Raw genomic sequence first — 24,312 nt, forward strand, 5'->3', positions numbered from 1 at the left:
CCCACTGCTACCTTGCTCTATTGCCTTCTCCGCTGTCATTTTTATTTTTCGCTCTCTTAAAACCTCCCCCCCACTAAATAGTTTGAAGCCCTCTCTACAGCCCTAGTTATTCGATTCGCCAGGATTCTAGTCCCAGCACTGGCCAAGTGAAGTCCGTCCCAACGGAACAGCTCTCGCCTGTCCCAGTACTGATGCCAGTGTCCCAGGAAGCAAAACCCATTTCTCCCACACCAGTCTTTGAGCCACGCATTTAACTCTCTAATTTTATTTACCCTAGCCAAATTTGCACGTGGCTCAGGTAGTAATCCAGAGATTATTACCCTTGTGGTTCTGCTTTTTAATTTGGCCCCTAGCTGCTCAAACTCCCTCAGCAGAACCTCCTTCCTTGTCCTATCTATGTCGTTGGTACCAACATGGACCACGACAACTGGATCCTCCCCCTCCCACTCCAAGTTTCTCTCCAGCCCAGAGGAGATGTCCTTAACCCTGGCACCGGGCAAGCAACACAGCCTTCGGGACTCTCACTCTCGGCTGCAAAGAACTCTATCTATCCCCCTAACGACGCACACAAGGCAATGTGTGTGCAGTCAGTGACGCCCTACACCATGGGGAAGCCTGCAATCCGTGCAAACCTCTGTGCTCACTCCGCCTGCTCGTCTCTGGCAAGAACGAATGAGATAAAGCTGTCTCTCTTTTGTATAGAGAGCCTCAATGACCAGATGCATAAAAGTGAAGAGCTACAGCCACCTTGACAGCCACTGGCAATACAGTCCTTGCCCTACTTTGAGGGTGCAGTTGTCAGGTTTCAGACACGACCGCTTTAGTGAAATGAAGACATCTCATGTATTGGTCGTCATTGAAGTTGAGGTAAGAGAATTGCTCCCTAAAGACCCGCGGTGGATATGGCCTCCTGTTGAGAGCTCTTCTCCCCCTCTTCCTCCTCCCTCTTCTAACAGCTTGTCCTGCTTTGCGTGGCCTCTCTTCATTCTCCCAGTCATGCTCAAATCCAAGAAGATTTGCAGCAGCCAGAAGAAATAATCCAGCAACTAACCTGTAAGCAGTTCATGATCCCTTTAAGTAGCGCTGGTGGGGGGGGGGGGGGTCCTTCATGCCGTTTAACGTTGTGTTCATCTGTGCAAGGTTAAAACAGGGTGTAGGTTGGAGCATAGCGTTCGAAAATGGCAGCGTTGGCATCAAATCAGCGTGATTGACACCATAATCTGCCTGCTCTGCATGTTGCCAGCGGTTGTCAGGCGCGTGCGGACAAACCCCTTTATTGCGATGGCATGCTGGACACTTCCCGAGCGTTAGGAGACCATGTAGCGCCTAAAAATGAGCGTTACTGAGCCCAATTTCTTGTACGATGGTCTTTTATATATACCAGATGTCTACTTAATAATCTGCAAGCATCTTCAAAATTCCTGTTGGGGAATTTGTCCACTGATCCACTCTCAATTCTGCTAGTTCCAGTGTGATTTATAATCCTTCCGGGTTACCCGAATGCCAGGTGTGTTCATAAGGCCCATAAGGGAGTCTGAAACCTAACATCTGCACTCCATTATAATAAGGTATTGCACAGTAGTTGGCCTTAGTCCAGATATTTTGAAATGGGTGGGGGAGAAAATAATCAACAAAAATCACACTCACTGTGGTTTAGTGGTTGTTAACGGTACAAATCATTACTTTTGATATGTTATCATTTTTGCTGGAAAGAACTGCAGCTTCAAATAACGACGAGATTAAACCTTAAGGTTTGTAATATTGGAGCAAGAGGGTGGAGTTCTTAGCTTGTCCGTGATAATTAAAACAATATGACTCAAGGTAATGTAGAACCTAACCAAACCTGTTTTGACATTTATCACAGTCTCTGCCTGCATGGTGTGTAAATATTAATTAGACTTTTATCAGTTCGATAATGAAAGTAAAATAGTTGATTGAATGATATGGTTATGGTTGTGTCCGTTGTTGTCAGAAAGAAAAGACGACTGGCATTTATATATTGACGGACCTGCTGTGTGTCTCCCGCATTCTCTGTTCTTATTTCATATTTGCAGCATTTGTATCTTTTTCTTTTTATTGGAGTAGGGCCATTTGCTTTATATTAAATATAAATTTAAAATGTTTTTTTTTTTACATTCTGACTTGAATTTATGGGGACTGGTTAAGAAGCAATTGAAGCCAGAATTAGAGAGAGCTAACTTGCAATGAAACTAAAAAATGTTTTACATAGTGCTGGATATTGAAGCACTGGAGAAAGTGCAGAAAAGATTTACAAGGATGTCACCAGAATTGAGAGGGTGCAACGGTCAGGAAAGTTTGAGCAGGCTGGGGCTCTGTCTGTGGAAAAGACTAACAGATGTAAGGTAAATTGCAAAAGAACCAGAGGGGAGATGAGGATTTTTTTTTTTTTTAACGCAGCAAATTGTTATGATCTGGAATGCACTGCCTGAAAGGGTGGTGGAAGCAGATGCATTAATAACTTTCAAAAGGGAATTGGATAAATACTTGAAGGGGAAAAATTTGCAGGGCTATGGGGAAAGGGCAGGGGAGTGGGACTAATTGGATCACTCTTTCAAAGAGCCGGTACAGGCACGCTGGGCCGAATGGCCTCCTTTGGTGCTGTGTGATTCTATAAGAGGAGACCTGGTAGAAGTTTTCAAAATTATGAAGGCATTCAATAGGGTGGATGTGGAGAAATTGCTTCCACTTGTGGGTGAGTCCAGAACAAGGGGGCATGAATTTAAAGTAGCCACTAACAGAGTGAATAAAGGATTTAGGAGAAATTCCTGTACAAAAGAGGGTGGTGAGAATGTGGAACTTGCTGCCACATGGAATGGTTGAAGCAGATACCATTGATACAGTTAAGGGGAGGTTTGATGCATACATGAGGGAAAAGAGAATAGTGGAATACAAGGATAGGGTGGTAAGAGCTAATTAAATGGGAGGAGGCTCGTGTGGAGTATTGACACTGGCATAGACCTGTTGGGCCGAATGTCTGTTTCTGTGCTGTAGATTCTATGTAATATAGCACCTTTCATGACCTCATGACATCCCAAAGTGCTTTACAGCCAATAAATTACTTTAAGTGTATTCACTGTTCTAAAATAGGAAATGCGGCAACCAATTTGTGCACAGCAAGGTCCCACAAACAGCAATCTGATTATGACCAGTTAATCTCTTTTAATGGTGTTGGTTAAAGGATAAATATTGGCCAGATTATAAATAAAATAAATGTTGTGTATAGACAAAAGAAATCTATGCAGTTAATCTCAGTGAAGATACAATGGGCTAGAAATTCATTATAGCCCAGGAATGGGCGGTATAATTAGAAAATTTGGAGAATTAGCGCCAGTGCTAATTTTTTTAGACTGCACGCAAAATTCAGGCTCACTGCTTAAAGAAATGATTGGAGCGCTAATTCAAGTCTTTAAGCCCAAGCTCATTGGCGTTACACTTAAAGGGTGGACCAATATCAGGTGCAGTCTAATCGCAAGTCATGATTGCCACAGGCTTTTTCCAGTTCTTAAAGGGGAGGTTCATTGATGCTGTAGAACCTCATTCTCAGCATTGCTGGCTGTGCAGCTGCCCCAGCAATCAGCAGCAGGTCAAGAAGGAGACGGAAGACTGAAGCAACTGTACTCATGGCAGATCCACGCCCCAGGGAGAGAGCCCACAGATTCAGCGATCAAGCATTGGAGTCGTTGGTGTTTGCTGTGGAGAGAGGGAGGGCAGTGCTCTACCCGACAAGTGGCAGGAAGCCCTCGCCGCAAGTCTTCCACACCATGTGGAGGGAGGTAGCGCAGCATGTCTTGGGCAGCGCTGTGGTCCCCAGGACCCCCACACAGTGCAGGAAGAAATTTAACAACCTCACTCGGGTGGTTAGGGTGAGTGAATGCTTCAACAAATGCTATATACCACCATCTGTACCACAGTCTTCACACACTGCCCAAAGCACCACACCCCCAGCACTCACCCACCAACACTCACACCTTGCACACAATGACAGCTATTCAACTATCACCCAAACACATTGCTTCACACGCACTCACACACTTTCCTTTCTCTTGCAGGCCAAGGTGGCTCACAACAGGAGGGAGCAGAAGTGCACAGGCAGGGATCAAGCCGACACCCAACCACTGTCTGCGCTGGAAAATAGAGTGCTGCAAATCATTGGGTGCCAGGTGGTGGGCGCCATGGTTACCGGCGATGTTGACCCCCTTTGGGAAAACAACAGTATATTCATCCCTACTCCTTCTTCTCACATCCTACTTCCCCCTTACCCCACAAGTGTTTCGCACTTTCCAGCTAATCATGCTGTATGCATGCATTTCTCCCTTCCTGCCCTCCTCCCCTCACCTTAACCCAACTCTTGTGCCTTTATGCTTTCAGATAATGAGCAAACACCTGAGCAGCCTGTCCCTGAGGGCACCATAGAGAGCGAGGCAGGAGAAGAGGAGGAGGAAGACACCGCGTCACTGCATGTCTTACCTGCAGACACCAGCTCAGATACTGGCACTACGCATTCTTTAGAGGTTAGTATTGTAGTGTATGTACCCGTCTACCTTTAAGGGAACTATTGAATGTAACCGTTCACCTTTAAGAGAACTACTTTAGGTGTGGCACTATTTGTTTGGCTTCTGTATACTGTAATACCGATAGTGACCACACCAGTATATAAGTATTGTGGCAGGATTGCTGGGGCAGATTCACCCGGACCTTCGAATAGTAAAGACCTGTTTGTTTGTTACTTCTGAAGTCTGTGTATTTATTAACTGCACAACCCACAGACTTTACAGTGGCGACGAGTCCGATCGTACCCTGCGGCAAGACTACCAAAGCAACGAAGAGCGTCGAAGAGAGGCAACCGCCCTCGTCGTGCTGCTGAAAGAAAACACGAGGCTGCAGCAGGAGGACGGAGGAAGACTTTAGCAACAAAAGCTTCCATCAACAACAGGCACTGACTACCCTTCTACCACGGTGCGGAGTGAGCCGATCAGCAGGAAACAAGGCGGCCGCGGAGACTGTGAGTAGGGGAAGGTGTAGAGAATATTCGGAGGATAAGGGCTGTGCACTCGACCACGGTCGAGGGGGAACGGAGCCGGTCAGAAAGTCGGGTCCAACGGCGTCGTGAGACAGTCGGACCTCGATCGGCGGGAAAAGCCGGGCAGCGACCGCAGCCACGAAGCACTGAGACTGGGAGTAGGCACGGGAAGAGAAACCCAGCCGCAGCCGGGGGAGGGAAACACCGGTCTGCGAGAGGGCTGGGAGGCGAACAGGAACCGTGCGGGTGGGAGAGAGAGACAGAGCCGAGCAAGGGGAGAGAGACTGCGCGAGAGCCAGTCCAGCGGCTGAGCTGTCCTCCACCAACGGGGTAACCAGAGCCGGTAGAACCGAACGTGCGGGAGAGGGAGAGACAGAGCCGAGCAAGGGGAGAGAGACTGTGTGAGAGCCAGTCTAGTGGCTGAACTGTTCTTCATCAACGGGGTACCCAGCGCCGGTAGAGCCGTGCGGGCGGGAGGAAAAGACAGAGCCAAGTAACGGGAGCTGTGCGAGAGCCAGCCCAGCGGCTGAACCTGTCCGCTGTGGGGAAAGCGTACCCCTTCCACCAGGAAGAAACGCGGGAAGCCGCCATTAGGCGGAGGAGACGACAGAAGCGGGAAACCGCCATTGAAGGGGGCGGGGAGAGAAAGGAAGAGCGGGAAACCGCCATTTTCGCGGGAAAACCGCCATCTTAACTGACATACCGCCATTGAAGTGGGCGGGGAGAGAAGGAAGGAGCGGGAAACTGCCGATTTCGCGGGGAAACCGCCATCTTAGAAATAAACAAATAAATAAGAATACTTAAAGAAATACTGGTGCTGCTCCCAAGGGAAGAAAGATGCCTAAGCGAGGGAATATTAACGACTTTAATTCTGAAATAGAAGACTGGGCCACGTACGTGGAACGCATAGAGATCTATTGCGAAGCCAACAAAATAGAGGAAGACGACAAGGCGATAACATTGCTAAACTCGATGGGGGCAAAAACATACGGGCTCTTGAAGCATCTAATAGCACCAGATAAACCAGCGGATCAGACCTTCGAAGAGATTGTGGCTGTGCTGAAGGACCACTTGAACCCCACACCGTTGATGCTGGCTGAACGATTCAAATTCTACGCAAGAACGCAGAGGAAAGACGAAAGCAATGGTACTTGGTCGAACTGCGTAGGCTAGCGAAATACTGCCAGTTCGGAGGGAATCTGACAGAAGCACTGCGGGACAAGTTCGTATGCGGATTGTCCAAAGAAGGGACGCAGAAGCGACTACTGGAAGAGAACGACCTCACACTGGACAGGGCTGTCCTTATAGCTGCATCGCACGAAGCCGCAGCGAAAGGAACGGCGGAAATGCAACTAAAGGCGGCGGCACTCGGGGTGGACCACATTACTTCAAGCACAACAAAATGCTACCGTTGTGGGAAGACAACGCATGACCAGAATCAATGCTGGTTTAAGAACCAAGAGTGTAGGAAATGTGGCAAACTGGGTCACATCGCGAAGGTATGCCGGTCCGGGAAAAAGACCAACAATCAAAGGAAGCCACCACAAGAAAAGTACAACAAGGTACACAAGGTGGCTGAGAAGAGTTCAGACGAACAGAATTCAGACTCAGACCCAAACAACCAGGAGCTGGGTAGTCTGAGAATCCACAATGTGGGTAAAGAAACGGATCTACAGACCATCTGGGTCATACTAAAAATAGCTGGAGTCCAAGTAAGAATGGAGCTGGACACTGGATCAGCTCTATCAGTCATCAACCGAAGGGACTACCACCGGCTATTCTCTCACATACCTTTAAGAAATACCAAGTTCGTATTACAGACATACACGGGGCATAACGTATACCCCGTGGGGAAAATAAGAGTCAAGGTGAGAGATAGGGGTAAAGAACACCCAAGAATGAACTTGTACGTATTACCTGAGGGAGGACCACCACTTCTAGGATGGGAGTGGATTAAGAAAATAGACATGGAATGGCATTACCTAAAAGCCATAATGAGGGAGGACTCGGTGCAAGCTATTAGCTCAGATTCTGAAATGGATGATGATAAGACCAATTCGAATATGGAAGACAAGGCTAAAAGGGACTTGCCGACGATGGGGAAGAAAACGAAGACATGCAGAAGGACTTATGGTACCAAGAAGGATAAAGCGGCAGAGCAGAACTCCAGGTTGACAGAGAATTCTAAGCCTGTTCAAGCAAAGGATTCATCCACGACGGAAGAACACCGAGCTCGGACGCAAACTTATGTCAAAGTACGACAACAATTAGAACAGTTGCGTGACTGTCTCGTACAAGAGATGAAAAATATGGAAAAGTTCTGGGACACCGAATGGGAGAACCTGGAAAGACAACAGAGACAGCTAGCTCAAGCAGAGAGCGACCATAGAGCCATCGTGGCCAAATACCAATCACATTCCCCTGATGCTGTTCAGGAACTAGAATATTTACAGAACGAACCAAAGGAAGAGGAATCTTCAGGAAGCCAGGATTTTATTCCAGTTCTTCTCTACGACTCCTTACAAGCAGAGTGTGAGAAGTTGAAAGAACAGTATGAACAGGCCCAGGCTACAATTCTGGAGGGGGCTAACTCGGCAACCTCCGAAAAGCTAGTTTCAGTAGAAGCATATGAACAACTAAAGGTTGAACATGAGCAAGAGGTCCAAAGGCTGCAGGAAATTCTTGATGAGCTCAAGGCCAAGACAGACTCATCGGTAGAAGTTCCATCCATAGATGAGAAATTAGAGGTGAAAAACATGGCAGAGCATGAAAGACAGGATGTCCAAGAACTCATAAAAACATTGAAGGACACCCAAGACAAATATGAGGCGGCAATGACCGAGGTTCAACAACTTGAAGAACAGATTCAACTGGGAATCCTTTCAGTGGAAGAAAAGGAAACTGTAAGAAACTCAGAGACTGTAAGAATGGTCCCTGAACATGAACTAGAGAGCATCAGGGCGCAACTTTTCCGAGCGCTGAAAGCCAAAGTTCAAGAGGAACAGAAGGTGGAAGTATTGGAGGAAAAGGTGGATGAAATGGAGAAGACTCTGATCCACCGTGTTCCCAGGGAAGAGTTAACGGTCAGCCAACTCCTTCATATGCTGAAGGACAAGACTCTGCAAGGGGAACAATCTGAACACGAGCTTCAATCTTCAGGGGGAACGAGTTCGGAGCTCTCAAAAGTCACGGAGATAGCTGAGGTGGCAACACAAATTTTACAAGGATGCCAAAAGTACGTTGAATCACGTCAAGGTGAACAGAAGAATGTGGAAACCGTTACTTCAGTAGAAGGATTAAATAGCCTGATAACACAATTCCCGATGGAAGGGAAGGTATTGAACTCACAAATGAGGTCCGTCGTGAAGGAATGGCAGATAACCCAGGAAGAGCGGGATGAATATGAATGCATGAAGAAGTCTTTTCAAGAAAGATGTCTAGGGAAGGAACCACCGTCAGCTAACGTCCAGACGGGTGAGGAGGAAGAAGAAGGCTCTCTCGCTGGCCTAACTCAGGACGAACCCGAATATTACCATGACCTGTTGAGTGACACTGAATATTACGAGGATGTGGTCTGCCCAGCTTGTGATGAAAACTCCCGAAGTGCTGAAATCCGGATGAAGCACTTAAGGTCTAAGGAACATAGAGAGTTGGTGGCGCTACAGCTGGCAGCCGAGAAAGGAGCTCCGAGAGTTTCAAAAAGGCAGAAAAGAAAAAGAAGAAGCAGAAGATAATAACTGTCTAAAATATTAGCACTTCTACCATCTCAGGCGGGACACTACGAAAGGAGCTAAATTAGTTGAAAAACTGGAAAATGTCAAGACAGCCAGTTGGTTGTAAAAGTCCGCACTGCTGGTTCAACAGGACGAAAGTTCAAGCTGTTACGTCAAGAAAAAGGCTATGGAGGAGTCACGCTAGCCAGGTGAACCGGCTACACCAAAGAAATGTTGTTCGGAACGAGTCAAGATCAGAGACTGAATCTATGAACTGTTTCCGCAGAGACTGAACCTGTGAACTGTTCCCACCGAGATTATATCTGTAATTTGTTTTATAGGAAGTTGAAGATATGTATGTTTAACGGGGACTCTGTAAGTAATAAGCTAAAAAGGGAGGATTGTAGTGTATGTACCCGTCTACCTTTAAGGGAACTATTGAATGTAACTGTTCACCTTTAAGAGAACTACTTTAGGTGTGGCACTATTTGTTTGGCTTCTGTATACTGTAATACCGATAGTGACCACACCAGTATATAAGTGTTGTGGCAGGATTGCTGGGGCAGATTCGCCCGGACCTTCGAATAGTAAAGACCTGTTTGTTTGTTACTTCTGAAGTCTGTGTATTTATTAACTGCACAACCCAGACTTTACAAGTATAGTAGCGGGATCTGCACAGGGCGAGGCACCAGGGACGAGTGGGCTGCAGCAAGGCCAGGATAATGGTAGCCTGGGGGAAGAGTTCGCGGACGAGTTCTGCTGCACAGGACTCAGATGAGGACCTTGATGGGGAGGCCTTTAGAAGAAAGGTGATGGGCATGCACACAGAGATGATAGGTGCAATGGCAATGGTGCCCGAGAGCCTCTCGGCAATGGTAAGCAGCGTGGAGGAGTCCACCTCCAACATTGCACAAGGCTATGCGCACACCATGGAGCCCATCATTTCCAGTCTGCAAAGGATGGTAGACTCCCAGAGAGACCGTGGCGACCCAGACTTGATGCTGCGTGTGATGGGGGATCTGGCAGCTTCCATTGCAGCACAGGCGGATGCGACACAACATCTTAGTGCTGTAATGCAGTCTATGCTTGGTGGTATCCAATCTCAGACTGCTCTCATGCAGTCTCAGCTTGATGCCACGCAAGCTCTGACTGCTGCCATCGTGGCTGGGTCTACCACTGTCGACCGGGGCTCTCACGGTATCGCAGCAGGCCAGCAATCTGTGCTCCAACAGATTGCTAGGGATGCTGAGGTGCTGCCCCGGGGGAGTGGCTGTGGGTCAGTGGAGCAGGAACCTGCTGTTCTCTCTCAGGATGACAGCATTCCTGCTCCCACCACTGCTATTCCGCCATTGCCCTTGTCGCTGCCTTTCATCCAGCCAGCCCAGACTGCTGCCACCCATGCTGAGGTGGTGCGGTCTACAGCTGGGCCTTCGAGGTCCAGAGTTACTCGAGGGCGTCGTTCAAGGCCATCTGAAATCTCCTGCACGGACACTCAGCAGCCTTCCACCAGCCCTGCTGCAGCCACTGCGCCAACACTTCGTAGGAGCACTAGAGTAGGCAAAGACACAGTAACGAGAGGCACTAAGGGATTGCACAAGGGTGAAGTTAATATTTATGTTGTAAATATGTGTTCACTGATTTTTGATAAATTTATTAATTCAGTTTGGATTCTTTTGTGGTGTCTCTCATTTCAGCTTTGTGCTGTGATGTGGCCTGCGACAGGGATGGAACGATGGGGATGTGGTGAGCAACGGGGATCTGGGGCTTAAAATCATTCGAATTGCAGTCTGATGAGGCGATCACGGACCGCCCTTCCAGAAGGCCAATTGAGTGGCTCCCTCCTCCCTCGCTCTTGTTCCTCCTTCTCCTCATCGTCCTCCTAGTTTTCCTCTTCCTCCTCGTTCTCCTCCTCTTCCTCCTCCTGAGGTGGTCCCGCAATCTCTGGTGGCAAGGGCTGGGCCCTCATGATGGCCAAGTTGTGAAGCATGCAGCAGACCACCACAAAATGGGGCACCCACTCAGCCAAGTACTGGAGGGTTTGTCCCGAGGGGTTAAGGCAGCGGAACCATTGCTTGAGCACCCCGATGGTCTGCTTGATGATGTTCCTGGTGGCAGCATGGCTCCCATTATATGAGTGCTGGGCAGGAGTGTTGAGGTTGTGGAGGGGAGTCATGAGCCAGGTGGAGAGCAGATAGCCATCGTCTCCGACCAGCCAGCTATGAGCTTGACGTGATGGCTGGAAGAGTGCTGGCACACCGGTCTGGCGCAGGATGAAGGCATTGTGGCTGCTGCCAGGATGGTGGGCATTGACATTGAGGATTCGCTGTCTGTGGTCGCACACCAACTGCACATTAAGTGAGTGGTAGCCTTTGCGGTTGCAGAAGATCTCAGGATTGTTATGCGGTGCCCGCAAATCAATGGCGCCCTGCGTCATGGGGAATCCAACTATCCTGGCAAAGCCACATGCACGCTCGTCCTGCTTCTCTCTGGTGATGGGGAAGGAAATGTAATCCCTTCTCCTACTGTAGAGAGCCTCTGTGAGCTCCCGGATGCAGCGATGGACGGCGAACTGTGAGATGTTAGCTGTGTCTCCTGCTGCAGACTGGAAGGATCCACTGGTGAAGAAATTGAGCCTGACAATAACCTTGACTGCCACTGAAAGCGCTGTGGTCACCCTGTTCTGAGGTGAGGCTGGAGATCTGGTTGCAGGAGGTGACAGAGTTCTGTGACCACCTCCTTGGTGAAGCAGAGCCTTCTAATATACTGCTCCTCACTTAAATGGATGTATGAAATGCTCTCGGAATTCCCTCAGAAGGTAAAGCCTCCTGTTGAGAGTCCTAATGGCCCTCCTCCTCCCTCTGGCCATATGTTCCAGTCTTTCTCGCTGCCTGCGCTCCCTCTGCCGTAGGTCCTGGAGGGTGAAGTCGACTACCAGTATAGCCCCCATTAATGTAACCAAGTGTGGCAGTTTGATTTTTTTAAGTTTAAATGTAGTTACTTTTTAGTTGTCACAACACTCCTGATGCCAAATAACCTTGAAATGACGGAATGAAACTGTTGCCCTATGTGAAAGTGACAAGAAAGCACAGAAACTCCACTAACCTACAGCTGCGACTCATTACTGATGATCCCTTTAAATAACGTCCCTGGAGCCGTATTCCTGTTGCTTCACCCCAGCTCTCCCTGTCACTGTTTCCTCCAGGTGCTAAGGTAGGTGGCAACAATCAATTTCACACTCAGTTGCACACTCACTGGCGTCACGATCCACCTGGCGTTGAGGCGCCTGGCGATAACTGTTAGCAACGGCGCTGCAGGGGTGGGGAGACAGGATTTGGCGTGTGACATTGGATTCGCCTCGCCAATGCTCTAGTGCCCCATTAGCATTGGATTCACCTCGCCAATGCTCTAGTGCCCCATTAGTGTTGGGTTCACCTCGCCAATGCTCTAGTGCCCCATTAGTGTTGGATTCACCTCGTCAATGCTCTAGTGCCCATTAGCGTTGGATTCACCCCGCCAATGTTCTGGCATCCCATTAGTGCCATCTGCTGGTGTTAATGGGAGGCGCGAAGGTACCGAATTCCCCCCCCCCCACCCCAATATTCCCAACTGATGATCAATTCTTAAAGAAAAAGTGAACCAGTGGAATTGGTAGTGAACAGGTTCAATGCTGCCACACTGGTGCACAATACCTATATGCCAAAAATAATGTAGGCAGCAAGAACTGCTGCTCTCAGTATCAAAGTAAATTTCTGAGTTAAAACAGCCACAGCATAAAAACATACTTTATATCAAAAATATGATTTGAAGAAGTAAAGATGTGGAGTCAAGTCCTTCTGTTTAATTTTACTGAAAAAGCTGGTGCGAAATGCAATTGTATACTCATCTTGGCTAAAATTATATTAGGTAAAATTATTGACGGGTGACATTTTACTCCTTTAGGTGGGTAAAATGCACTTCATGGCTAAGTTATGAATTGAGAAATTAGAAGACTGGGAGTGTCTGCACAGTGGACTCACATCAAGGGGTTCAGATGATATCATAAACCTCCAGGATGATGCTTGTGCAGTTTATAACGGTTACCTTAACCCAACCTAGTTATCAGATTTTAAAGCTTCTGGTGAAAGCCAGGAAACTATTCAACCCATCTTGCCTGTACTGGCTCTATAAAAGAGCTAGTCCCTATACTTTCATCATACCTTTCTAAAGTTTATTGCAATGGTTAAAAAAAATCTCATTTAAAACCAGTCTCATTTTTAAGTTTTCTATTCCATCATACTTCAATAAGTCGGTATTAATGAGCTCCAAGAAATAGTATCAGTAAAAGTTATGTTCCCCCCCCCACCCCCTTTTAAACCATCAGTGTCTATGTTCTCCAAGCTCTGTGTGTGCAAACAGATAGAATGTTAGGAGACACAGTTTAGCTGCCTCCCACTCCCTTCCAGGCAAATTTTGTTTTATGTGGTTGCAATCTGCTCTACTGCCAGTCTCTAAATCCCTGAACCCTGCTCCTCGCCCAGAGGATTTCAGTCCTCCCAACCATTGCAAACCTGAGGAATCATCTCTTCTTCCACCCCCCCTACCTTTCCCAAAGACCACCATTGCTGAGGTGGGAGATTCTCATGCCCATTTGTTGATATGTTACCTCTCTCTCCCTCTGGCCCCCTGCTTCCCCTTTCCTCCCTACTGATGTGAACAGTGACAGTGATGTATTTGGACTTTCAGAAGGCTTTCGATAAGGTCCCGCATAAGTGATTAGCATGCAAAGTTAAAGCACACGGGATTGGGGGTAAGGTACTGACTTGGATAGAGAACTGGTTGGCAGACAGGAAGCAAAGAGTTGGAATAAACGGGTCTTTTTCCGAGTGGCAGGCAGTGACTAGTGGGGTACCGCAGGGATCAGTGCTAGGACCCCAGCTATTCACAATATATATATATATATAAATGATCTAGACGAGGAAACTAGATGTAATATCTCCAAGTTTGCAGATGGCACAAAGCTGGGTGGACATGTGTGCTGTGAGGAGGATGCAGAGAAACTCCAGTATGATTTGGACAGGTTGGGTGATTGGGCAGATGCATGGCAAATGCAGTATAATGTGGATAAATGCGAGGTTATCCACTTCGGTGGCAAAAACAGGAAGACAGATTATTATCTGAACAGCAATAGATTGAGAAAAAGGGAAGTGCAACGAGACCTGGGTGTCCTTGTGCACCAGTCACTGAAGGTAAGCATGCAGGTGCAGCAGGCGGTTAAGAAGGCAAATGGTATGTTGGCCTTCATAGCAAGAGGATTCGAGTACAGGAGCAAGGATGTCTTGCTACAGTTGTACAGGGCCTTGGTGAGACCACACCTTGAGTATTGTGTGCCGTTTTGGTCACCTTATCTGAGGAAGGATGTTCTTGCCATGGAGAGAGTGCAGCGAAGATTCACCAGACTGATACCTGGGATGGCAGGAATGACGTATGAGGAGGTTGGGTCGATTAGGCTTATATTCGCTAGAGTTTAGAAGAATGAGAGGGGATCTCATTGAAACTTATAAAATTCTAACAGGACTAGACAGGCTAGATGCAGGAAGGATGTTCCCGATGGCGGGGGAGTCCAGAACCAGGTTTCACAGTCTAAGGATAAGGGGTAAGCCATTTAGGACTGAGATGAGGAGGAATTTCTTCACCCAGAGAGTGGTGAACCTGTGGAATTCTCTACCACACAAGGCAGTTGAGGCCAATTCATTAAATATATTCAAGAAGGAGTTAAATATATTTCTTAAGGCTAAAGGGATCAAGGGATATGGGGAGAAAGCAGGGACAGGGTACTGAATTTGGATGATCAACCATGATCTCATTAAATGGCGGAACAGGCTCGAGGGGCCGAATGGCCTACTCCTGCTCCTATCTTCTATGTTTCTATGTGACGTTCACAGGACTTTTCACTTTTGCAACTGCCCCCCCCCCCCCCCCCCCCCCCCAAGTAAACCTCTTAGGTAAAGTAAAGCACAGGAATAGAACAAATATTGCACTGCCTGGATCAGTGCTTACTGATTTTATATTTCTTCACTAATTTTGCTCCCCTTTTCTGAAGGTGTTGACTGATGTTGAGGTAGAAGTGTCACAATCCTTTGGTACTTCAGTCAAGCACCCATTCTTCATCTGTGAGCCTTGACAGTGAGTGTTGATGGGCTATGCATCAGCCTTGGCTCATAGGCAGTATTCTCACCTCTAGACAGAAGGCCATGAGTTCAAGCCCCATACCAGAGATTCAAGCATATCATTTAGTGCATTACTGAGTAAGTGCAGTACTGTCAGGTGTCATCTTTCAGATCAGATGCCAAACCAAGGTCCCAACTGCCCTCTTAGGTGGACCTTAAAAAATCCCATAGTACAACAACAACAATAGTACTATTCGAAGAAGAGCAGGGGAGTTCTCCCTAGCCAATATTTACCCCTCAACCAACAAGACCATAGAAAAGCAGATTATCTGGTTATTATCTTAACTTGTTGGGTTTTGCTGTGCACAAATTGGCTGCTGCATTTTCCGACATTACAACTTTGACTGCACTTTTTTTGGCTGTGAAGTGCTTTGGGATGTCCTGAGGTCATGAAAAATGTTACATAAATGCAAGTTAGTTCTTCCTTTTTTATTTGAGGGTATTACCGCCAAGCTTGATCCGGTCATTGCAGCATATCCACACCTATGCGCTTTGCACCAGGGGTCACTGTATAGATATTGGTTGATTTCCGATCACCCCTCCAGCCAAGCATGTTGAGGTCAACGGTAGTGTTGTCACTGCCAATCCAGCAGAGATCAACTAACTCTACACAGACCAGGGATTAAATGTGGGATGTTGATTTTGTTGTTGTTGTAATTATTCCCATACTGTGAAACCTTCTATGGTCATTATGAAGAGGCAGACTGGTTATTGCCACTCATCTGGTTATTGCCACACAACAAAGAATAGACAAAGCAGCAAACTTCACTTGCAGTTTCCTTTGAAATGAAACCTGGAATTATTAACTGATATATGAACTCATATTCACAATAGACCCTTTACATCATTGTGCACCCTGCAAGAATACCAAGAATAAATAGCTCTTCAAAATATCTATTTGTTTTGATAGATCAGAAAATTAATCTTAAACAGACATGTTTAAAAGACTCAAAAATGATATCACACCGATGGCAACAGTGCAATCTTATCATGCACTGGCTCAAGCAGTCTGCTTAAAACTGTATTCAGATTAATTTATAATTGAGAACCAACAAGAACAGTACAATGGTAACATAGGAACATTAGTAGACCATTCAGCCCCTCGAGCCTGCTCGGTCATTCAATTATATCACAGCTGATCTGCACCTCAACTACATTTTCCTGCATTTGCTCCATATCCCTTGATACCCTAGCAAGAAGGAAAGGCCATAGGAGCAATGCCCATTCAGCAACATGCATTTCCAGTCCTGTACAGCATGCAGGAACCAGAGGAGTGTGCCAGAATTAAGGCTTATTCGTCCCTGTTGGGCTTCACTTGTGGTGCTCATTCCAAAGGACAAGACAGCATGATTGTGACAAAAATGAAGCATTTTTTGTCTAAGATTTAGCATGCTATTGACTTCTTTAATTCTGTCATTGTATTTAAATAGTTTAAAAAACAGCTTCACTCACAAAAATCATATCCCAGTTTAATTTGATACAAATGCTAGATATTTATGTCTTTGATGCATGATAGAGGGGCTAATCCATTCAATTCAAATACAAACATCTTGTTGGATTATGGTTTTGATTGGCAGTTGTATCACATGAAATCACCAGATAAAACCAATAGCTGAAGTAAACAGAAGCAGGTTCTCTGTTCATTTCCTGGGCATAATACAAAAATACTTAGATATCTGGACAAGCGAAATCAATCTGAGAAACAGGGATCTTGAGCTTACCTACAAGTGTAGTCTGAAAGACAAAAGACAAATAATATCTACAGTAAACAAAAGAGTGAAGAAAACCCCAAAAATGTAACACAGTTTTGCATGGCTTACCAGAGATTAAATGACCTGACCTGCCTTGCACGGAGGAGATCCTTGTGAAGCTATGGACATGAGGGGGGTTATTTTAACTTAACTCGCCAAGGGGGAACCCACGGGATCGGGTAGAATGCCGGTTTTACACCTCGCCCAATATTACTCTCCATTGACTCAATAGAGAATAAAATCGGGCGGAGTGTAAAACCAGCGTGTCACCTGATCTCGTCAGTGTCCCAACAGGCGGGTTAGGTTCAAATTGCTCCCAAGGTATCTGTGGTCATCCCTTTTGGAATGAAAAGTGCATCAGCCACATTCCAAAAGTTGGTGGATTCCTTTCTAATTGGGTCTGTGATTGTGCAATGGCATATGTAGATGGGAACTGGGATAAACACCTTTCCTACACCAAAGATGTGCTGGCCCGAATACAGAAGACAGGGCTAATGGTAAATGTGGAAAAATTACATGGGGGTAAGTGGAGATACTGCAACACAGATACCGTGTGAGTGGGGGAACTCAAAGACTGGATAGGGCTAAAATACCCAAATTTAAGTATTCCTATGAATAGGGCTATTAGGGGAGCCACGAATCTGCGTCCCGAGTGCGTATAATCTGGAAACTGTCTCTGAACCAGGTAGTCTCGTGGAAAAACTGTGAGGACACCTTTCAACAAACTTAAAGGACTCGATTTTCCAAGCCCCGAGGAGGCGGGTTTGGAGGCGGGAGTGGTGGGAAAATTGCAGAATCGGGGGGCAGGAACCCATCCTGCCCCAACCCGCCTCCGTGCCAATATCCCAGGAGGCGGGTACCCGACCTGTGCTGGGAGCCACCTCCCTGAGGCAGGAAGGGGATTAGTGCCAATTAACTGCCTGTTAACAGGTAGTTAACAGGCAGTTTTTTGCCTAATCCCTATTTTCAGCCCTGAAGTGTGGGCTGTCCGACAGCTCCAAACCACGCCAAGTTAGCGAGGCGGACCGTCGGTCTGCAGGGGTTGGAGGGGTCGAGATGTCCGTTGTGCAGGTGAGTGATGGGTGCATGTGTGCAGAGGTAAGTGTGTGAGGTAAGTGTAAAGTGTTTTAATAAGTTTTACTTACCTTTACTTTCTCCTACAGGCTTCCTTCCTTCAGTTCTCGGGAGTCCCTCAGCTCACCGGCACAGAAAGCAGAATGGCCGCTGAATTGTCAAAAGCAGCAGCCTCTGCTTTCTGGTCTGGAGAGCTCTCTAACTGAGTCTGAGTAGAAGGACTCAAGTTAGAAGACAGATTGTCAGTGTTTGACTGCTTCACAGAGCTGTCAAATGCTGATTTTTCATCCGTCAAAAGCTCTTGACAGATGAAATGTCAATCGCTGACGTCACCAGTAACCAGGTGTCCCTTAATTGGCCTGCTGAGCCTGCTGGGGAAGGATATTTCTTGCCATGCAGGGAGTTCAGCGAAGATGCACCAGGCTGATACCTGGGATGGCAGGAATGACGTATGAGGAGAGATTGGGTTGATTGGGCTTATACTCGCTGGAGTTTAGAAGAATGAGAGGGGATCTCATTGAAACTTATAAAATTCTGACAGGACTGGACAGACTAGATGCAGGAAGGATGTTCCCGATGTTCAGGGAGTCCAGAACCAGGGGTCACAGTCTAAGGATAAGGGATAAGCCATTTAGGACAGAAATGGGGAGGAATTCATTAAATATATTCAAGAAGGAGTTAGATATATTTCTTAAGGCTAAAGGGATCAAGGGATATGGGGAGAAGGCAGGAACAGGATACTGAATGTGGATGATCAGCCATGATTGCATTGAATGGCGGAGCAGGCTCGAGGGGCCGAATGGCCTACTCCTGCTCCTATCTTCTATGTTTCTATGTTTACAAGGTCAATCGAGGGAAAATAGTGTGGGTTGGCCACAAGTCGATGGAGGCGGGACTACAACCCAAAAAGTGGGAATCCCGCCTCCAAAAGCTCCCCATTGACAAAATCGAGCCCAAAGAGTCACTCTGCAGAGACCCTGTTCTTGCCAGTGCAGATTACACACGGAAGTTTGCAGTCCCGTCGATGTATCTGACAAGGTATTGGATAAGTGAGCTGCAAGAGATAACTGTATTGTCACAGTCCTTTGGAAACAACTTATGCAGGGCGAGAAATCTGGGAGGGAAAAATTGTATTGTTCCCAGTTTCTGAATTAGTCCCAAATACAAATAAGCAAATTAAAACAACTGGAACTGGGTCATATTGCAGAACTATTAGAAGCAATTCTGCAATATAAATGGGGTATTAGTAACCCGGTAACTACAATTTCTTTCTGTCAATCAATGCTATTATAACCCTGATCTTGTGTCACAATTCTATTTAAAACCTAACTAATGATGGTGGTGGGTAGAAGAATAACAGTGGCTGGGATTGTATTTAGGTTTGCAATATACTCTTGGGGTCTGAAGGATGATAAATTTCTTGTAATTTATAGCTATATAACACAATCCCAGCCATTCATTGTTCTGTAGGTATCACAGTCCTTGAGCCAAAGACACTTTTTGTGCAGTGACAAGCTACTGAAAGAAGGCTGGATCAAGGGAAATTAGAAATTTCTGAGAACCAGTAGCAAATGATCGTGCAATCAACCGATTGTAGTTGAAGAAGAGATAATAGCTGCAGTTGGCTGAAATAGCGTAAGAGCAACCGAACCGAAGGGGATATTGGAAAAGACTGGCTTTTCCAAAGAATGCAGCCATCACAAACATAAGGAATTTTAGTTTAGAGAAAGCAATCTAGATGGCAGTGGTAGCTGCCACTCAGCTGTGCAGCAATACGTACAATATGCTTGTCTTACTGCAGCTAGAAAACCTGCTATTTGTCAATATTACATGCTGAAGATACTTTGAAAATGGCATTAAAAAGTGCTGGATCCTTAAAAGTGGTTCGCAACAGGTATCCTTAATTGTATAAATGGCATTACAACCAGATCAGCCATGATCTCATTGAATGGCGGAACAGGCTCAAGGGGCTAAATGGCCTACTCCTGTTCCTATGTTCCTAACCTGATACAAGCCAGTAACTTGAACATGATGGCTACTTCAGAAATTTGGTTTTGTTTTATGTATGCTGTCATTCTGTGACTGAAATAGTCTTAGCAGAATAGAAAGAGATGGTAAATGGATCTTTTATTAACAGACGAGCAGTACAAGGAAATACTAAGTTATGTTGAACAGTAATAATATTGGTGCAGTTCTGTATCTTGATGTGTAAGTATACATGCATCTATCAAGTAGCAAAATAATGTAATTGCAAAAAGACAAGGGGAATATTTTATGTTCTGTGTGTAAAGTCAAAGGAAATTCATTAAACTGGGAAGTTTATAATGAGGGTTAAGTAAAATAATTTTAAACTTTACATGCAAAGCAAAACAAGTGTACCAAGAAAAAGGATTGATTTAGTGACAGGCTTGGAATAACATAATTAATGACAGTGAGGCTTTGTTATCTAGCTCCTCGCAGGGCTACCCTGTTGTAATCTATAGTGCAAATATTAACTGTTTACACAGGCACAATATCCGTTTGGGATTATTTCTAAACCCTGGAGTTGTAATCTAAACTCCACACTGGAAGTTGGTACCTTCTGTTTCCTGTAACCGATGATACTGCAGGTATTATCCTGAGGCACCCAAAGAGGGTGTTGTCTTGTAAAAGAACATTCAACTACCTGGGAGAGAATGTATATAACTCATGATGTGGCTTTCAAGGACAACAATGTCTGGAACTATTAATGCCATCCTGCATAGTGTTCTCACAAAAGATTTGAAGCTTAACAGCCATCAAAACAAAGCTGGTAGGAATGTACTGGTTTACGATGCCCTGCAGAAAATCTTTGGACAAGGTCTTTTGATAATTACATATGTGTATTTTTTTTTTCATTGCTAATCTATTTAGGGATAGCCCATTATTAATCCTGACAGGAAGGTGCCTAAATTGGCAGAGCTGTACAAAAATCGGTGAAAGATGCACCCTGTGAGCTAGTCTTAGCGAATACTGGGTTTTCTCAAAGTACCGGCACACACTGGCTTCTGTCTGATCGATCTCTTTCCCCGATCTAGGTGTGTACAAACATAAAGACAGGCACGTGTGAATTAATTTCTGAACAGCATCAGTTCTCATCCACTTCCCTCAGAAACGTGGCAGAATTCTGTCACCGCACAAAACATTTCTCTCGCAGAGCTCAGGCAAGATAAATTGTTGGAACTCAGCAGTTTCATGAGCACTCAATTACAATCCTTCATATCTAAAATAATTCTGTAAAACATGGTAGCACAGAAGGAATAACCATGAGAAATCTTTATAAGGTGAAATAACTGAATTTATGGCTTTAAAGATTTTTTTTGAATTCCAGTTGTTGTCCTTATATGCAGTTAAACAATGATTTTTAATAATACATCCATGCAATTAAATATTTCCAAGATTACACTTATTTTTAAAAAGCCCATGTTATGCAGTCATACTCTGTATTCTGTGTTACCTTGTTGTGATAGCTTTAGATTGTCTACAATTAAACAGTATCTTAAAATGACATTATAACATAGCTTATGGTATTTTATAAACCTTTTAGTGTGCTGTAGAAATTATTAATAAACATTTTGTGATGGACAGCTTATTCAGATAAGTGGAATTAAACCGTCTAAAATGCAGTTATAGTTCGAAAATCAGAAAATAAAAAAGCAACTGTTTATAAAATGATGAAACAATTATTAAATGAAAAATAACTGCTATAAGCTGTTGTCAAAAGAAAAGACCCATTGATGAGGCTTCCATCTACAAAGAACAATGTGCTCTACAGAAAAGAAAGTAAATCTTACCAAAGGACTGAATGCAGGTCTCGAGTAGGTCATCTAGGCTGGCCCCTTTAGCGAGCTGTCCCAGGGACATCATTACGCTCACCCGAGTGATCTGAGCAAGGTTTAGGCTGGGTATACCGTAGCTTCTCTGCCGAGGAGCAGTGGCAACTTTAAGGTTTGTGCATTCTTGCTGGGGTTTCCTGGAAGATGAAACAGTAGCAGTTGGAGAAGTGTCAGATTGCTCAGCTGAATCTCACATGAGTATACCATCAGGGCAGAGCACAGAGGATAAAAGTGAAACCCCCTCGAGCTGGACTGGTAGGAGCCATCACCCATTGGCAACTGAAGCAAATAACACACATTGTGGAGGCTGCATTTCATATGCAAATTCAAACACTACAGAAAAAAAAAGTTCACTGTAGCCTGTGAACACAGGCATGTTGTTTCAAACCAACTGGCCATGGAAGACACAGAAAGCTATGTCTGAAACCCACAGTACACACATAGTTATACAGCAGAGAAGAGACCCTATATACTGTATGATTTGCATAAAATGGTTGTTAAATTTGATGTTTTAAAAACATAGACCTTTGGTGTGAACAATAATAGCATGGAGCTGAATGTATAGCCCATATGCTAATTGTATAATTTATTAATTATAATTGCCAAAAATGAAGATCTAAATATTTTTGTTCCAATATTTCAAATGAATTGTTCATGTTATGTTGACTGTTAATGTGCTACAGATAGGATCTAATTTTTTTAAGCTAAATTTAGGTAACTGACATTCCTGCATAAAGTGCCAGAGATGCACTGTTCAAATGTTACATTTAAAAATTAACAGACACTTCATTTTCTACAAATTATTTTAAACATTTTAAGATGCAGAACCTGAATATGATTGGCACCATGCTAACACTGAAGGAAGTCAAACATTTTCAGAAAATATATTTCACATCAACAGCTGAGATTTTATTTTAAAAATCAATTATTATTTACTGTTCTAACTTTCTTGCAACCTTCCAGAGGTTGAGATTTAGAAATTTTACCCATTGTTTGGATGCAAAGCTTATTCAATAGCCCTGACAATGGGAAAAGTAGCCCTCTGAGAGGTGGAGTTTAATTGCTAATTCCTAAACTTAAATACAGGCATTGACTATATTTATTTCATCTGAGAATTTCTTCATCATCAGCTGCTATCTTTCATTCCTTTTACTGATGTGGATGAATGATGAGCACTTAACTGAATTTTCGACTTGAAGTTTCTTAGATTGAACTAATCTGGGGGCGAAATTCAACTTGGGTGGGGATGCAAAACAGACAGGAACGCTTCTGCCACCAGTTATACGCTCCACCAGATTCCACTAACTTCGATGGAACTGAATTTCAGACGAAATGTATAACGGGCAGCAGTTGCAATACCGTCCAATTTGCACCCCCGCCCAAGTCGAGTTTCACCCCCTTTAAATTTAATAAACACCAAATTTTATGATCAGATTCACTTGCCCTTTAAAAACTGTAATATCATATACAGATACATCGAGGCATATAATGTTCCTCTATTCACTTGTAATGACATTTTTGTGTCGCAATTAGCTACTTGCCATTTTAGAAGTTGGCAAATAATAGTTGGTGCCTATGGTTATAGACTCAGCATTAAAGGCACGGTATATTAAAATCAAGAAATGCTGCTTTATAGTCCTTTTCCCTTTATCTGTACTTGCCTTTAACATTATATCTAGAATGCTACAGATTCTGTACTGCATACTGTAGCATTTCTGTACTACCTTTCAAAAAACCATATAGCAATATTCAAAGAAGTAAACAACAAATAAAAACATAAAGTGCTGGAAGCACTCAGCAGGTTAGTCAGCATCTGTGGAGAGAAGCAGTGTTACCGTTTCAGCTCGATGGCCCTTCATTAGTTCTAACAAAGGGTCATCGACCTGAAACGTTAACTTGATGTATCTTTCTCTATGAATGCTGCCGGACCTGCTGAGTGTTTCCAGTATTTTACGTTTTCATTTCAGATTTCCAGCATCTGCAGCATTTTGCTTTTTGTTTAAAAGTAAGTAATATTTTAGGGTTAAACATTTCTTACATAGTGGTTTAGTGGGGAGGGGTTTAATTTGCATGGACGGTAGCCAACATTGACTCATTTCTCAACACTGAGCTTTCCACTCTGGCTGGGGAAGGTGTGTGCAGGCCAGTGATGTGAAATCTGCATTGTGAGGGGCAGCTCAGCCTGCTTGCAGCCAGAACAAGTGGTGAGTAGCATTACCGAGGTGGTCTTTAGTAAACCACGGATGGGGGGGTCTTCACTTCTTCAAAGGCCGCAGCAAAGCCTCATTTGTGGAACATCACTGTTACTGAAGATAGGGTTGCCAACTCTGATTGGACGCATTCCTGGAGGTATTGTTACATGACCCCAGCGCCTCCAACTGCCCCGCCCCCACACTCCCGCCATTGGTCGCCTGACACGGCCATTGTCACGGCACATCGCCTTCCCACGCCAAATGGAAAGTGAACACACTGTTCATTACCCAATTGGATGGTTCTTGACCATCAGTCAAACAGCCTATTTTACCATCTCCAATATTTTTTTAACTAATAAATGAAAGTGTTCAAAGAAAATGAAAAGAAAACATTTTTTTTAACGCCCCAAGAATTTTTCTCCAGGGTTGCTGGAAGCAGTGTCCTGGAGATTCATCTTAAATTTCTGGAGATGCCAGGACA

General features: G+C 44.9%; 1 protein-coding gene across 1 annotated transcript in view; it reads right to left on the reverse strand.

Annotated features, from left to right (window-relative positions):
- The window catches only part of LOC147109488 (RAS guanyl-releasing protein 1-like), a 162,005-nt gene that overhangs the window by 132,003 nt on the left and 5,690 nt on the right, over positions 1-24,312 (reverse strand). Inside the window, exon 2 of the mRNA XM_086003478.1 lies at positions 21,598-21,776. Within this exon, the coding sequence (XP_085859604.1) occupies positions 21,598-21,776 (179 nt within the window). The remainder of the gene's footprint in view (positions 1-21,597; positions 21,777-24,312) is intronic.

The sequence above is a fragment of the Somniosus microcephalus genome, chromosome 12 (assembly GCF_052327205.1).
Source record: "Somniosus microcephalus isolate GS21.2 chromosome 12, FLI_Smic_1.0, whole genome shotgun sequence".
Lineage (NCBI taxonomy): Eukaryota > Metazoa > Chordata > Chondrichthyes > Squaliformes > Somniosidae > Somniosus > Somniosus microcephalus.